This window comes from Electrophorus electricus, chromosome 6, assembly GCF_013358815.1.
Source record: "Electrophorus electricus isolate fEleEle1 chromosome 6, fEleEle1.pri, whole genome shotgun sequence".
Lineage (NCBI taxonomy): Eukaryota > Metazoa > Chordata > Actinopteri > Gymnotiformes > Gymnotidae > Electrophorus > Electrophorus electricus.
The window spans coordinates 4552404-4569721 of NC_049540.1; the positions used below are offsets into that span (position 1 = coordinate 4552404).

General features: G+C 39.5%; 4 protein-coding genes across 4 annotated transcripts; 2 read left to right on the forward strand and 2 right to left on the reverse strand.

Moving 5' to 3' along the window:
- Positions 1 to 4435: 4435 nt before the first annotated feature.
- Positions 4436 to 9744, reverse strand: si:dkey-71l1.1 (uncharacterized protein LOC569883 homolog). Its single transcript, XM_027031837.2, has 10 exons — positions 9560 to 9744; positions 9018 to 9217; positions 8537 to 8604; positions 8204 to 8296; positions 8005 to 8106; positions 7815 to 7920; positions 6446 to 6568; positions 6210 to 6286; positions 5927 to 6029; positions 4436 to 5840 (listed from the first exon to the last, which is right to left on the reverse strand). The coding sequence occupies exons 2-10, from the start codon at positions 9160 to 9162 to the stop codon at positions 5701 to 5703; spliced, it is 957 nt and encodes a 318-aa protein (XP_026887638.1). The 5' UTR covers positions 9163 to 9217; positions 9560 to 9744; the 3' UTR covers positions 4436 to 5700.
- Positions 9745 to 9947: 203 nt separating this feature from the next.
- On the forward strand, positions 9948 to 11472 carry ufc1 (ubiquitin-fold modifier conjugating enzyme 1). Its single transcript, XM_027031838.2, has 6 exons — positions 9948 to 10094; positions 10369 to 10436; positions 10508 to 10571; positions 10669 to 10745; positions 10831 to 10921; positions 11009 to 11472. Exons 1-6 carry the CDS (start codon positions 9972 to 9974, stop codon positions 11087 to 11089), a joined length of 504 nt encoding a protein of 167 aa, XP_026887639.1. The 5' UTR covers positions 9948 to 9971; the 3' UTR covers positions 11090 to 11472.
- A 140-nt stretch (positions 11473 to 11612) lies between these two features.
- gig2p (grass carp reovirus (GCRV)-induced gene 2p) lies at positions 11613 to 12921 on the reverse strand. Its single transcript, XM_027031833.2, has 2 exons — positions 12763 to 12921; positions 11613 to 12463 (listed from the first exon to the last, which is right to left on the reverse strand). Exon 2 carries the CDS (start codon positions 12449 to 12451, stop codon positions 11801 to 11803), a length of 651 nt encoding a protein of 216 aa, XP_026887634.1. The 5' UTR covers positions 12452 to 12463; positions 12763 to 12921; the 3' UTR covers positions 11613 to 11800.
- A 110-nt stretch (positions 12922 to 13031) lies between these two features.
- On the forward strand, positions 13032 to 17300 carry fdxacb1 (ferredoxin-fold anticodon binding domain containing 1). Its single transcript, XM_027031832.2, has 5 exons — positions 13032 to 13981; positions 14305 to 14461; positions 14598 to 14801; positions 14918 to 15076; positions 15463 to 17300. The coding sequence occupies exons 1-5, from the start codon at positions 13807 to 13809 to the stop codon at positions 16517 to 16519; spliced, it is 1752 nt and encodes a 583-aa protein (XP_026887633.2). The 5' UTR covers positions 13032 to 13806; the 3' UTR covers positions 16520 to 17300.
- The last annotated feature ends 18 nt before the right edge of the window (positions 17301 to 17318 follow it).

The window sequence follows — 17318 nt, forward strand, 5'->3', positions numbered from 1 at the left end:
TATAGGTCGGAGTTACGAGACAGATCGTTCTCTGAGTCATCCACTCTCGGGGTAAAGTGAGCAGCTTCCAGGTCATTGGTGGAGGACCCACGCCTGATAGCTATTCTTGCAGAATACATGTTCACAATGTAGCCACTCAAGCTACTGTCATCTTCCTCCTCACTTTCAGTATCTGAATGAGCTGTATTTGAGTGAGAAACAGTGTGGCATTCATCAGGAGTGACTGTTAGGATCATGGCAGTTCCTTCTATAATGTACTGTAAAACACAAGAAGTAAGACATTGAAACTGTTTTTTTGTTTGATATACCAGTTTTGGTGTTATCCAGTGTAACTTTGATAATGCAAATATATTTATAAATTGTAGAAGCCTTTGTGATTACAAAGACACAGAGACCCACTCAACAGAATATTTGCATTTTGAATGAAAATGAAACCTTGAACCATTAAGGTAAACCTTGAATAACTATCATTATGTGTCAGTATAAAACATCACCTCAAAAATTCATGAAGGAATTTGTTCAACGCACCAGAGCTTTGGGAGTGTAGTTCCTATTACTTTGGGGCTTCACGTTGCAGCATATGACACTCAGGGCAATTCCAGTAGTGAAAATCAGAAGTAGAGCTAAACCCATCCATATGACATATACTACTCTTCCTGCAGAACAAGGGAGTTGTAAAAGGTCATTTAATAGAAACATTTTATTCTATTTACGAATGAAAATAAGAAATAATAATTAATATATTTAATATTATGTATATATATTTTATACACACACACACTATATATATATATATATATATATATATATATATATATATATATAAACATGAAAGGTGTAGAAGAAAGGCCTGCCTGTTTCTTATCACCAATTACAGGTTTGGTGATGACTAACATTCTCCTAAAACTGATTCCAGCTGATTTGACATCTCCAAATGACACCCAAGCATTCACTGCGAGAGCTGCATTAATTCAGTGTCCCTTTAAATAACTTTCAATGAAGCACAGGTTTTTCTATGTAAGTGAGAGATAGCAAAAAGCTCCCTATTAATGTGGTTAGTACCAGTGTGGACTTCAGCCAATGAAAAACAATGGGTGGTGTTGTAATTGACGCGCTGGGACCACTGCGCATAGAAGGCTGAAGTGTTAATGCAGTAGTTGCCTGGTGGCAGGTTCAAGAAGCTGCAATTCCCTGTGCTTGTGTCTTGTGCGACATGCTTCAATAGATAGAAACAAGATAAAGATTTTCATTATGAACTCATGAATCTCTAGAAATTGTGTACATCTTAAAGGTTGCTATCAGCAAAACAAAGCAATCAGTGGAGTTTAGAATTGGAATATATAAGAAAGTAATGAAATGTCTGTTAAACCATACTACTATATGCTAATACAATACTACATTTTAATTCTGTTTCATGTTGTGCTTAAAATAGTTATAGGAACATTTGGGTCAAGAAATTACATCAGAAATCCAGAAATGCTGTTTCACCTGTGTTGTATTGTCAGAAATCACTTGAAAGAGATCAATGGAGAATCTTAGGGGCACATCCTTGAGCCCCTGTACCGGGTGGGTCAGCTGAATGTATATGGAGTATTGGTCGGTGGACACCACCAGATTTGGAGGACTCAGTCGACCTGCAGAGTGAGCCATGGTGATGAATTAAGCCCATATCTACAGTACCTTTTCTAAACAGATGATCTCTCATATTTCAGATTTGAATTCCAATTAAACAGATCAAATTTAAAGTGCTATTTAATTTAATGTATTCTACCAAAGTTAAATCAGCTTTAACAGACAAAACCACAAACCCCCCCCACCTCCCCCACCTGTATATTCTGTGTGTGTATATATACACATAATATTTAAATTACAAGAACATATAGAAAGTCTAATTATAAATAGAGAAAATATAAATACATTTCTCTTTCTCTCTAGAGTTTGGATTCAGCATAGTGCTTAGCATGTGGCAAATTCAAATAGTACTTTTTGGAACTTTCTGATTTTAAATATCTGATGTCATATTTAGAGTCAGGATATATGTTTTTGCCACCTCCAGACAGACTTGAGACTTCCCAATCAGCTCTTAAACCTCTTCCCGCTACACATGATATAGCATAACAAATGCTAAGTGACTCGCCAATACACATTCTAATGTGTTGCTGTGGATGGGTTTGAACTAACTGTCTTTGTATGGCTGGATCGTGATCGGCCATAATGTCCAGTTTGACCTCTCCTGTTCCCATTCTGCTCTGACCCTTATGAAGTAGTGTAACCAGAGGATATGGAGAGTCAAGTGGCAATGCGTAGAGGTGATATTAGTGCAGCCTTCCGGTGAATTCCATACTGGTTTTGAACTGCATAAACAATGAAACAAACAATTCTTTCCTTCTAAAGGAAACTCATCTCAGTCAGAGATTTTTATATTTAGCCATTAGGGACATTTAAAATGCTCAGAAATAAATGACCAGTGTATTTGTCTAGATGGAAAAAGACTGAACTTACTAATGCTCAATGTCAATGAATTCAAGACAGTATCTGGTGCCAGCAGGGTTGTCTGCTCCAGGGTTCCATTGAGCATAAGCCTGAAAATCCAGCACGTCCACAGTCAAGTTGAGTGGGGCTGAGAGGGCACCTACCACAACACAAGCACTTCAACCTTTGCTGCATCTGAAATGGTAGACTACACTGAAATTGTAGACTGGTAAAACTGCTTTGCATATAGTTTCAGCTTTTCGGTTAATTACAGACTGCCACAGTCCCTTGTAAGTGCTCTGTACATATTTCATAAGTGAACAAATGAAAGTGTCATACACAACATTTAACTGAGTTTTACAGACTGATGAGTAATATAACTAAAAATAGTATGGTCACTATTCTGTAGTACACTGATTTCTTTTTGGTATGTAAACAAGGACTTTTTTTGCATTTTTTGCAAATCTTTTGAAAATCTAAACTGAAAATAAATAAGCATTTATTTCAAGAAATATAAACAATCAGATTATAAAAATACAACAAAAAAAAAACAACCAGTAGGATAATATTCATCCCTAATTGATTTGTTTGTCACAGTCATCCAGTTGTGATATCATTTTTTTCTTTCACAAAATTCAGAAAATTTCATGTCATATAGTGGATTATTTTTGCTTGCCCACCACTACCTTCAGATGATGCCAAGTAATTCAGGAGCAGTGTCAAAATAGAGGCTGTGCAGTATGTCATCGTGCAGGGCTTCCATCCAACCTCTAATCCTTTAAAAGGGAGGTCAGAATGCCCAGATGGTAATGAATTGTAAGCCTTCCCTTTAATACATATAATGTACACTAAGTTGTCTTAAACTCTGCTAAAATCCCAAACTATTCATTTCAAGGCAGAAGGCTGACAGAATATAAAAGTCAAAATGCACATGAATTGTTGTTGTTTTTTTTCCCTCAGACCTTTAAGAAGCATGGCAAGACAGAAAGCTACATAAGGCTGAGTGGGAACAGAAACTCTTTTAGAAAAGATCCAGAATTTAACTTCTCAGTAAAAACAATGACACACACTTTCAAACACCAAAGCTGATTTACAGAATTAGCAATAGAAACGCTGAGTGTCCCTGAGCTAGAAAGAATGGAGCCAGCGAATTTATACTCACCAGACCGTTCCTGTTCTTCTGCTCAGCTAAGCCTCATCATGGGCACCAGAGTGCAAAAATGAAATGATCACTCCCAAATTCATCTTAAAGCCTACCCAGAGGAGGCGTGACAGGCCTTTAACCTGTGGGGACAGATAGCCTGTTTGTATCGGTCTCTCAGCACACCCACTTCTTCAAAAGAAAACAAAAAGGTTTTTATAAAAAGCATCAGCATCTACAGGCCATTTGAATTAGACATCACACAATTATACAAAGACTTTTGAAAAGAATATTTTCCTCATAAAACAAAGCAAAGACAAAAGAAAACATATTTCTCATATCCAGCCTTGGCACATGTACTGAATAATAACACAGAAACAGGAATTTCTAGTTAGTTTGGTTTGATCTTACCTGTCCAGATCGCCATGCAGGTACTCTAAACATACAAAGGATAACATGGAATACATTTTCTATACAATGTACATGAGCTAAGTATGGATTTATGAACTCATGACATTAAAGCAGTTGCTCAACAGCTCTGCCCTTATAGGAGTCTGTGTAAATGCTCTCTAGTCTTGAACCAAACATTGGTTCTATGAGGAAGTCTATAATAAAATGTCTGGTAAGTGTGTAATAGATTGCTGGCAGCTACTTTTGACTTACCAAGAACTGGATGAATCAGAAAATAAATTATCTGGGCTAGTTTTCCCATAAGCATCATAAAACAAAGATCTTTAAATGGTAGTGATAATTGCACTTACTGTTTTTTTACACCAAGATATGATGCCCTCAGAAGCACCATCAGAACACTGCATCTCATGGTAAAAAGATGTTTATTTTATTAATTTGAAATTAAGTACCAGGTTACCAATCACATTACAGAGTAGCATAATGCCTTGGAACAAGCAAGTTATGGTAAACGTTCAACAGGCCCACTCAAACAATAAACAAATAAGCAAGCACATAAACAAACAAACAAAAACAAACAAATAAATAAATAAATAAATACATACATACATGTTAAATCCTGTGCATATACATGATTTAGTTGAAATTTTGCTGATTTTGTGTGTTTGGCCACAAAGCAAAGTCTTTACTTACTTTACATCCACTGTTTTAAAAGAACTCCTGTAAATCTGACTTTCCAGGATGCTGTAACGAACAGCAAAGCCTGTGTTCTTCATATTACATGCAGTAAATAAACAACCAACTGTAAAACCCAACAGGAAAAGATGAACAACGACTGACAAGTTGATTGACAATTGATTATTCCTATTATAAGAGTGGAAATCTGCCACTTCCACACTTCATATTTAAAGCATTTATGAGTTAGGATTTTTTTCCCTCCTTGCAAGTCTGCCTTCTGGGTTGTTATTTTTACTGTGTACTACTACAGCCTAAATGCTACAACTGATTTTTATTAGTTGTCATTTAAATACATTCGTCTTTTCAATGTACATTTTACATGTGCAGTATAATCTCAAATCAGAGTACCAAAAGATCCAAGAACATAAAGAGGATTTCTGCATGCAAATGCCACTTTGCAGTATAGCATATATAAACATAATTATTAAATAAAAGGGTTTTTGCATCAGGGTTGTATCCAGTCCAGGACAAAAAGTGGAACCCAATTTTCTTTTGTTCCATATTTAATCTGAAATTACCCAAACACATTAAAAAGGGGAAAATGCATATAATTTATGATTCTTCTGGCTCTTCCATAATTATGTGTTTAATGATTAGCCCATAAGAATGTTTTAAACAGTCATTATTAATGTACCTAAGGACTTTTGAATACAAGAGACTCATTCAGGCTGTAGCAACAAATATATTATTTGATTAGGAAGGACAGCACCAACAAGGAAGTATTTGGACCACCGCTGTTCTCCCATCTGGAATGGTTCCTTCCATTTGCTGCTTGTCACAGAAAGTGTGGTTATCCATAATAACGAAAAGGGGCTTCTGTCAGTTTAGCTGCAGTCTGTGATGCACCATTCAATGGACATCTGGAAGGGGTCTTTTGAAGTTCAACATTCCACCAAATCATGGCAGGGCACAGGAGTGTCCAAACGGTTGCATGACAAGATCTAGCCCACATTCACCCCCAGGCCGACCTGCACCTTGTCTCCTTTGTGGTTGACGAAGGCACCCATGATTAACGTGGCAGGAAGTGGACACAGGCGCTTTTCGAGAACACCTCCAATGATGCATCGGCTGTCCAGCATACCTAACAGAAGGACTTCATATAAATGCCTCTCAGTTTCTTAAAGATCTCTGCTCATGAGAAATGCGCAGGAAGCCTAAGATCCTTACCTTTGAAGACCATGTTGGCTTCAGGTAATTCCATCTGATAACCAAAGGAGAATGTAGTCTCCTGGGTCCTAGTGCTGGCCTCAAATTCCACTCCAACCTGGATCTTGGAAGAATTATTTCGAAGACTGTAAAAGTGTTTATATATATATATATATATATATATATATATATATATATATATATATATATATATATATATATATATATATATATATATACACACACACATACACACACATTTCCTGGCCACCATATATGTCATAGTCTTTAGACACCATGATACCTGCTTATTGGCTCTATGATAATAGCTAGCATGGGCACCTCCTTTTCCAGCATTTAGTGTAGCCACCCAGTTGGGCCCTGGAGTAAAACAAGAATCTCTCTTTTAGTAGCACTTAAGATCTCAGATAATGTATATATTTGTGGGTATACTATTGTATAACAATAACATTCCCATAGATCTGTAAAATAAACAAAACAAGCTAACATATAGCAGTTGTAAATGCCCTGCTTGCTAACCTGAATACTGGCCAGCCAAGGTAAGGATGCCTCCTTCTTCAGCTCTTCCTCGGTGATACACCAACTCTCCTCCAAGAACCAGCTGTGGAGAGACACTCTGGAGGAAGTGTGCCACCATGATAACTGTACCCATAAGAAACAAGTAAATATATTTCAAGGAGTAACTCAGAAATTACGAACTATTTACTAAACTAAATATCCCTTACTAGAAAGCAAATAATGAAGATGGTTCCGATGTACAACTGTGAATGGAAATGGGAGAGCTAAACAAAATGCCTGGTGAGATAATTTTGAAAATAACATTGATAAGCATGTCTTTAAAATATTAAGTATTTTTTGTGCAAGATTTCACTCTTTATAGCTAAGTTAATTTGGGTAAGAGTACTCCGTGACGTCAGAAGGCACACTACCTAGGTTAACTATCAACATGGTAGATGAAGCCACTAGGAAAATAGTTTCTGAAATACCATTGAGGAAAACACATTCTGGTCCAAAAGACAAGGAGTCATGGGTTCAGAGACTCAGAGAGGAATAGCTGGTCCTGATCAAAGTAAGACATTTTCTTAGGCGTCCACTGCGCTCTGTTTAGATAGCTAACTTATGCTAACCTATCTGAATTGCTGGGTAAACTGCTTAGGGTTTGCTAGCTGTCTAGCTACAGCTACCCATACGTGTCATTTTTTTCACTTTTCACTTGGGAATTAATCTGTCCAATATATAGCATTTATTTATGGATAGACATTATCAGCATTCTTCAACAGTATGTGAATATGTGATTGTTAAATTGTTAATTGTTCATTTTAGCACTGTGTAGACATCTGTAAGATGAAGCTCATAAAATAAAAGCTCATAAAATAAAAAGAAAGCTGACAACGACTGGTTCTGTTTGGAGTCCAACAGAGAGGGAACGAGGTAAGCTTGCATTCATAATAGAGTCCCAGACACTGAAGAATCGATATCTGAGTGGTCATTGTTATTTTCAGGTGGTTTGGGAAATGCTGGTATATCCATGAGCTTCTTAAGTATGAATTTGACATGGAACTTGATGCAAGTACAACACAGAAGGCCCTATTTTATTGTTGGGAAATATTCTATCTACAGCTTACATCTTATATTCCAAGGCGTAAATTACTAACTATTTACTAGGAAAACATATTTAAATAAACCATAATTGGAGAGCAACTTAGCCATTGAAACATCGGATCTATTTGGATGTCAGTGTTTGTTTGATGAGACTATGAAAACCAGTTCCCCAGAAACTATTTCAGTCTTCTCCAGTCTGAATTTAGAACTCACTTAACCTCATTCAGTTGTTTTTTCAGTGATTTAAAGCATGGATGTGGGGGCTTTGCCAGTCCTTTGCCCTTACCTGATTCTCTGAAGATGTCTGGGTTTGCCATAGTGAAGGCAGCTGTGAAGTCGCGTCCTCTGTACTCTGCCTCGAACTGCCATGTGACAAACTGGGACTGCTGTGTCTGGAAAAAAATGCACAGACAACAGTAACTTCTGCATTTAATTGTTTTTGCCTGAAATAGATTGTGTACCTTTCCAGGACTTACCTGAAATACTGCTTTTGCTCTGATTCGCTCACTCAGGTGGAATAAGGAGTGGGCATTCAAGCTACCAGAAGAGTCCATTTCCCCAATGAGCATAGGGGAACTCTATGATGAGACATGCCATTTAGAACACAAAATCCTTTCACATTTAGAGAGAAAAAAAAGGTGATTATAGAGATTATAGCAACTATAAGAGACCTACTGTTTCTTTACTGTCAGGATCTGATTGGAGGTGTTCAACATGGAAGCGATAGCTTGATGGCGCAACAGCACTGAGGTGAAAGGTATGGCTGACCTATATTAAAAGAAGGATTAAATGCCACACTAATTCATTAGTCCCAAATGTAGATATAAACATCAGACAGAGCACTAATTTATGTTTTGTTTATCATCTTAAAATGATACTTCCAGGAAAGCATGATCCAAGTTTTAATATGATAAGGACAAAATTAACTACATTACTTCCCTCTGTTTATCTGTGAGATGATTAATAAGAATCAGAATTAGCTAATACTTGAAAAAAGCAGGGCCAAACCTTGAAAAAGCTGCTGAGAGTTTTGTTTATGACCATTTTAACACCCTCAATTTGCTGTGGAAACACATCTAAACAAACACAAACCATTTGCAGACATGAGTGATGGTGATGTCACTTGGTCACATAATCTATAAGTCACATTTGGAAAAAATAAGATATGAAACACAAAAAAAAACAACAACACACCACCACACACGCACGTGCGCGTGCGCGTGCGCGCACACACACACACACACACACACACACACACACACACACACACACACACACAGGCAGAAAGCAAAGGTCATTGTCCTTCTAGAGCTTTATGCAGACCAAAATATAGTTGTGTGTCTTTTCTGGAACATCAGACTGCATTATTCAAATATCAAAGCAACCATTACAGAAGGGTCTCTTTGATATTGGGCTAATGTTTATTATACCTTATACTTTACTATTGTATCTTATAAACATTTTATAAAATTTTTTCTTATTTATTTACCTTTGCAGTTTCGGTGGAGGCCATCAAAGCTGCCTGGGTTTGGGAGCCGGCCATCCCTCCTGTCCCACCGTGAGAAGGGCCTGTCATGGGGAAAGGGGGAGTTCTGCCGCCCTGGCCGTGATGGCAAGGCCAGCACACTGCCCATGGGAACCAGGGAGCCAAAGGTGAGATGCTTCCAACCTAACTGAGCCACTACTTATCTGTAAAACGCAAGTCACATTGTCAGGATGGTGTACATTCAGAATGTGTAAATCTTTGAATCTCAGATACACTTCAAGATTAACGTTTACAATAATTAAAACGCAAGAATAGCACAATTAGAATAAACGTAAGAAAACATGACTTCTAATGACAATAATGCTTACTAACCAAAATGAAAAAAAAATATCTAGCAACTATAGTATGTACAGTGTTCATACGTCTATGACAGAATATTAATGACAATACATTCTTTGCCAATCGCTCGAATGCTGAATGCCAATCGCTCGAATGCCAATCGCCGCCAATGCTGCAGTTTGAACTGGGTTGCCAGTGTTACTTACTCTGTATCAATCTGGTTTGGATGAACACTATCGGAAATATTGATGTGCGAGCATCTGTTTAACTTATAATGAACCATGAAGCCTGAATAAACCCACAAACGGAAGGAAACCTAATCAATTTTAAAGGTTCCAAAGAGATGACAGGTCTGTTATACTGAACGGTGCAACTAAACGTTCAATCCGGTGAAATTACGTGTAGCAACATGGTTCCGATGTACAACTGTGTATGGAAATTGGAGAGCTAAACAAAACGCCTGGTGAGATAATTTTGAAAATAACATTCATAAGCATGTCTTTGAAATATTAAGTATTTTTGCGCAAGATTTCACTCTTTATAGCTAAGATAATTTGGGTAAAATACTATGTGACGTCAGAAGGCACGCTACCCAGGTTAACTATCTTAGCTGTCAACATGGCAGATGAAGCCACTAGGAAAGTAGTTTCTGAAATACCATTGCTGAAAACGAATTCTGGACCAAGAGACAAAGAGTTATGGGTTCAGAGACTCAGAGAGGAATATCTGGCCCTGATCAAAGTAAGATATTTTCTTAGGCGTCCACTGCGCTCTGTTTAGATAGCTAACTTATGCTAACCTATCTGAATTGCTGGGTAAACTGCTTAGGGTTTGCTAGCTGTCTAGCTAACAGCTACCCATACGTGTCATTTTTTCACTTTGGACAGTCCACTAGATAGCGTTTATTTATGGCTAGACAGTATGAGAATTCTTTGACAATATGTGATTTGTTCATTGTTAATTTTAGAACTTTCTGGACATCTGTAAGATGAAGCTCATGTTTTATATGTTGTAGTACGTTGAAAATAATAAGAAAGCTGACAACGATTGGTTCCGTTTGGAGTCCAACAAAGAGGGAACGAGGTAATCTTACGTTCATAATAGATTCCCGTACACTGATGAATCGATATCTGAGCGCTCATTGTTATTTTCAGGTGGTTTGGGAAATGCTGGTATATCCATGAGCTTCTTAAGTATGAATTTGACATGGAATTCGATGTAAGTACAGCACAGAAGGCCCCATTTTATTGTTGGGGGAATATTCTATCTACATCTTACTTCTTGATGAACTGCTTATGTAAAATAACATTTACAGATTCCAGTTACGTATCCAGCAACAGCACCTGAAGTGGCTATTCCTGAACTAGATGGAAAGACTGCAAAAATGTACAGGTTGGTTTTGTATATATTCTTGTTTTCCCTTGTTTAAATGTTTAACTATGGGTCTTGAGCATGGTTTTGCTTTTTTCTTTTAAAGGGGTGGCAAGATCTGTTTGACAGATCATTTCAAACCACTTTGGGCAAGAAATGTGCCAAAATTTGGATTGGCTCATCTTATGGCCCTAGGAGTAAGTTAAAGATCTCCATAGGATTGATGCAATATTGAGAACCAGTTACTTTCAGTGTACAAATGACACGTGTGTACTGTTCCTCAGCTTGGACCCTGGCTTGCTGTGGAGATACCTGACCTTATTTCTAAGGGCCTTATACATCATAAAGAGCAGCAGAGCAGCTGAAAAGGGACCGCAGACTTTATCCAAGAGAACGATGGGAAAGGCCCCTTGCTGTCTTAACAAGCTAACCCCAGACCAGCTAAAGACTGACATGAGGCTTTTTGTCTTTGCATTGATGGGAATTCTTACAGTTATGATCTGATTGGCCATGGCTCTCAGAAATGGCATGGCATATCTGTGCATTTTGGCTGAGCATACATCCAAGACCTGTAAGAGCAGTTGTAGAATACTGTTTGCTATCAGTAAAGAAACTAAATGCCCAAATAAGGGACCATTCTAGTTTAAAAGGCTTCTAAACTTGTGCATTGTAAATTGTAAAACATGTTTTTCTGTTTATCATGATTAATTGTAATGTATTGACAACAAATTAAACAGAAGTCAACCCATTTTAGTCTGTGTTCTTTGTAAATTAAATTTTTTTTAATTATTATTATTATTGTCAGTTCTCCCCCTGTAGTACTGCAAGAGACCCAACATTAATGAAAAGAATTAGTTAATCAATATTAATCATTTTAGGATACATTTATATGATTGTCACTTTTTTATTGCAAGGTGTATATTATGCATAATACACTCCATTCAAGAAAATACCTGAAATCAGTGTCAGTAAAACAAGTCCTGTGCACCAGTGACCAAAGACCAGTAAAACAAGGTTTATCTTTTATCTCTAATCTTTTTCAATTCATTTTGGCATGGAGTTATCTAAAGAGATTCCTAACCCCATCGAGCACATTTATGTTTGTTCATGAGTGTGCAGATGGTCTCCCCACAGCCCCAGCAGGGTTGGGTGCTATGCGCCGGGCAGAGTTTCCGTTTGCACAGTTGACAGACTCCTGGGCTAGTTGTGGCAGCTGGGGCCATCTGGCTCTGGCGAATGAGCTGCTGCAGCTCGGCCTGGATGGCAGTGCTGGGCGCCAGGGCAACATCTATCACTTTGATGCGCTTTGGGTCCCACACACAGTCTTCCTCCAGGCCACTGGGCACAGCGAGCATGCCACAATTGGGTGGGACCCAGGCAGTGTCGAAGCCGTGGTTATGCCAGGTCTTCTGCATAGGGTGGTTGTCCGTATCGATACGCTTGATTTTTCCACAGTTGACGCTCAACTTTAGCACAACTTTGTTAGTGAAGTGTGAGTTTATTGGATAGCGCTCGGCTTTCTTCTGGTTTCGACTCACATAAACTCCAGGTCCCAGCATGCCATCAGAGGACTGCTGGAAGCCATTCTGGATAATGAGTCGTGCGGTTTGGACTTTGGTGCCATGGTACATGGTGTAGCTCCTGCCTGACTTTGGCTCTTGGTCTGCACTAAGGCAGCGTTCCTCATCGTATTCCACTTCCCAACCATAGAAAGTGATAAAAGACATCTTGTTCTTGGTCTGTACACACAAAAGAATGACACACGAAATAAACCCAGGATAAAGATATTGAAGATTTTCAAAGCTTGTGTATGTGTGTGTTAGATAAGGATAAAAAAGAGTTTACATATGAGAATCGCAAACAATGTTGCTCTACTCATTCAAATTTATCATCGTAAAACAGAACCGAGTGCGCTGAAGGATTTATTTACGTCACATTATTTTCCACAGATATTGACATAAAACAGATTGTTAAAAATATATATAAAAACTAAACGAAAATATGTACGGTTTTAAAGGGTAATTCTGGTGGTTCCTACCTTTGCAACAGCGGAGTAAATATAGACAAACTTTCGTTTTCGTTTTTAAAACTTGGCTATCTACTTCTTCCATATATATTGTTGTATATTTTATTATTGTTAAATTATCAATAATGTGAACGAACTTTATTATGTATCATGTTCTAATTATGATATTACCAATTTTCTGTAGCGTTTTCATAACTTTATTTTTAATTTTTATTTTTGGCAAATCTCCAACCCTTAAAGCTCCACATACTCCTAATGTCATTTCATTGGCCTAAATCTAATTGACGTTTCAACGTGGTGTCGATGTTTTATTTCCGATGCCGAAAAGGAGGCAACATAAAAACAACTGACTAAATTATTTAACTACAATGCGTATGGGATTTATTTACATGGTCCTGACTTTGACTATGCGCTATGTAAGTACTTTATCTCAGTTTAATAAAATGCGCACTCTTGGTTCTTGATGGTTTCCCCCGGACTGCTTTGACTGTTACTCCTCAACTGAATTTTAAAAAATTATTTGCTAGCTATTGGATTACTTATGAGTATTTTAAGTCAGTTGCAGAGTATGTTTCTGGTGAAGATATGGTTTTTGACATATGTTGTTCGGACACCGTCTACAGTTTGCAGTTCTACATCCCCAGGGAATGAAACTTAGATCATGGGTAGCAAGCCTTGCTTCGTATTTGCATTTGCCCTCTGTCCTGTATCGGCTTATTACGCAACTGGACTATAAAACAAAGATCTGCTGGTATGAAAACCGTTCTCCATTCTTTTGTATTGATAATCAAATGTCATGGGTAAGTCATCAAAACGCTGGCAGAGGTTTGCATTATGTTAAATAATGGATTATTTGACTACGTTCAACCTGTGCCGTGGCGTGGAGGTGATGTTGATCCACTTCTAAGGTTTAAGTACAGGTATCGCATAATTGTAAACCCGCTCTCTTTACGAACCTAAAATGCCATGCTTATAAAATCTTGTGATCGGGAAAGTTTTACGCTTTTGATAAAGTGGCAGCCGAGTGATCCGAGGGAGATCTGCTAGCGAAATACAATGTCCAAGATGCAAGAAGTGCTCCTAGTTGGAGAAGGCAACTTCTCCTTTTCGGCTGCTCTCTCTGAGACCGCGGGGAACGACGTACGAATCACGGCCACGTGTGTTCAGACCGAGGTGCGAGCGCTCGCCCAGGAAAACGCCGCGAACAACCTCCGGCGACTCCGGGACAGAGGTTAGGCTTCTTCGCAGTGTTGAATCGTGCTTTCTGTTCCAAGTGTTAACGAAAAGACGTTTCGACACGTACGTTTACGCTTGTTTTCATTTATAAGCTTAGACTGTGTCCAATTTGTAAGTGATTTAGCAAATAATTCTTTCCACTCATGGTGTCATTACCCAGTGGATTTATGCTTGTGGCCAAGGGAGAATATAGACCGATAGACCGAGAGTTGGTCGCTATGAAGCGGCTAACTAAATAGCCTTCTCGATCTCCCAGCTGCAGGTTGTGGGTAGGATGAAAGACAAAACATAGACCTGTGTGTGCGTGTGTTCTCGCAGGATCTACGATACTTTTTGAGGTGGACTGCACGCGTTTAAAGGAGCACGAACACATTCGGCACCAGCGTTACGACTGCATCATCTTCAATTTCCCACACTGCGGTCGTAAAAGCGGAGTCCAGAAGAACCGGACGCTCTTGGCTAAATTCTTTGTTAGGTAACTGAAACCCTCTCAAGTCTGGGTGTTTATATAAACTGCGTGTTACACAAGAGTAGCCCAGTAGTGCAGGCCTAAACACAATCGACCGTTTCCATTACCGACACTAATTTAAAAGGTTGCTCGCCTCTTTTAGCTCAGCTGAAGTACTTGATGACAGCGGGGAGGTGCACGTGACTCTGTGCAACGGCCAGGGCGGCACACCACGCGACAATCCAATGAGAGAGTGGCACAATAGCTGGCAGGTAGTTGCCATGGCAGCAGAGGCAGGCCTCATCCTCAGCGAGGTCCGCCCCTTTGACGGTGATAAATGTCAAGGTTACCGATGCACAGGTTACAAGTAAGGAGTTGCTTTCTAAAGGAACAGACATATTTCAGTTCATGATGACTATTGATTTCTTTGAAGTGATGATGGTTGGGATGCCTCTTAACTCATTACACACTTACTTTCTACAGGAGTCAGGACAAAGGTTTTCATGTAGATGGGGCTCTGAACCATATTTTCACTCGTAGCCTGCCATACGCCATGCCAGAGAAGATTAAAATTGAAACAATAATGGGGAAAGAGACCATTACATATGAGCTTCCAGAGGAGCTAAATGAATATGTGAACAGGTACATGTGCTAATCCATTAATACATCTCTACTCCACTTTGAAGGTTTAGATAAAAAAAAAATCCATTTGCATTATTAAGATGAATCCTAATCAGATCTTTGCTCAAACAGGTATTCTGATGGATATTTTTAAGGGTAGGGATAAATCCCAACTTCTGGGTTGTTCATGTGCTGTGGATGCACTTTAAGAGGAGTAGAACCCACATTACACTGCTGGTGGCAGGGATACACAAAATGTATCCATTTAACTGGCCAACCTGGCTGTTCACTTATGGGTGTTTTTAGATTTTGTTTCTTTCAGACAAAAATTAATAATAATGCTTAGCATAACTGTTTTTGTATGAGCTGTAACACTTCATTGCTGTTGACCCATCTTCATTTATCAGGGACTTCCTTGGCCAGCAGTCACGCCATCCTGTAAAACTCGTGCTGGAGCAGTTTCTTAGAGAGGTCAAATCTTTGTGGCCTGTGTGCATAGTGAGCGGTAGCTTCCCAGAGCTGGTCAGCTGCCGGCAGGAACAGCTTGGGACCTGCGATTCGAACCTCACTCCCCCAGATGTCTACTGGATCAAACAGACGGAAATGCAGCCCCTCAGCTGGCGCAAAGGCAGGGACAGAGACTACGGGTCAGCAGAGAGTGTGGCAAACTCCAGCGGCAGCTACTGCTTGCGGCCTTCACTGCTGTTGCACGTGCAGGAGATCGTGCAGAGCAAGGACTTCAGCCCGGGGACGCTTCATGCCCTGAGCGGCCTTGTCTTCCACAGAGTCCCCATCTCGCACAGCCAATCACCCATCCTCCACCAGCTCCTTCTGGTGGGAGCTCTGCCCTCTGAACAGTTGCCCCTTCTGAGCCTCAGGAACTGCTTGGAAGGATTGCTCTTGCCTTATGATGCCTCCTACAAGGAAGAGAGGCTGGGGGAGGAGTGCCGCGTGACTATCCACTCCCAGGATCTGCAGGAATTGGGCAGGATAGCATCTGTGCCCATGGCAGGCTCTGAGGGATGGGGCTCCCTCCAGCTCTGTGTGGTGCTGCTTGACCTGGACCATCTGGCTGCTCTGACCTTTGCGGTGCCCGAGTGGCGCCTGCTCTGGAGCACCGACCCACGCTTCCTGGCATTCTTTGAACAGCGCCCACTGCCAGGGCCCTTCCGCCCGTTCTCGCTGCACCCACCAATTTACAGGCATGATGTTAGCTTCTGGGTGGAGCCAGATGCCTTCGATGAGTTGGACTTCCATGCTGCAGTGCGGGTGGCCACAGGGGGTGCTGTGAAGGACGTGCAGCTAGTGGACCGCTTCCGACACCCGCACATGGGCCACGCTAGCCTGTGCTACCGGCTAACATACCAGTCACCCGACCGTGCACTATCCCGCAGTCAGGTCCTGGAACTGCAAAACCAGCTGCGCAGACTTCTGCCTCTTCGTCTGCAGGTCACCCTCAGGTAATCGTCAGAAGAGGGCGATCCAAAGGCACTATGTTTATATTTCAAATCAACCATGGTTATGCTCCAGATATTCCAAAATCTGTTTGTTTTAACATGTAAATAATGTTTTAAAAGACCAGTTTTGTGATCTTTGAGCAAAATGAGATAACAGGACTTTCTTAAGACTGTGAAATGCTGAAAGGCAGACCTCTACCTTGATACCTTTCCTTACATCAGTCCTCAGGCGTGTACAACTGTGACATTTTCATTTTTGTACTACCAACATCTTCACGGTTGGTATAGTGACGTATGGTTAAAATAGTCTCTGTTAATGCACGTGATTGGCTTTGTCAGTGAATGAGGAGGAATGTGAGGATTAGAATCTTGGTGTTCTAATTTAAAGGGGAAAAAAAGTTTAAAAATTTATTTAAATTATTTAAATTATTTAAATTTATAATATGCAAGTTGGAGTTGAGTTTTCATTTTGCTGACATCGCAACCCATGTGACCAGCAGTAATTTTGTAATAATCAGCTGATTCCTATTAACTGTACCTATTGAGTAACATAGTCATGTACTTTTAAGTTCCCTTTAATAACAGTTACTTTTTGGAAGATCTTAGCAGAAGGCTAATGCTGCATAATTAGAGATGTTTATGCTGAATAACTACATTTCTTAGTCAGAAGAGACTTTGAGTTATTAATAAGATCATTTGTTGAGATTTAGTTTAATTAATTAATTTATGACCAAAAAGTGTACATTGAATGTCCTGCTATACAAAATAATAAAATTTTACCTTTGGAATAGTCTCCATTTGAAATC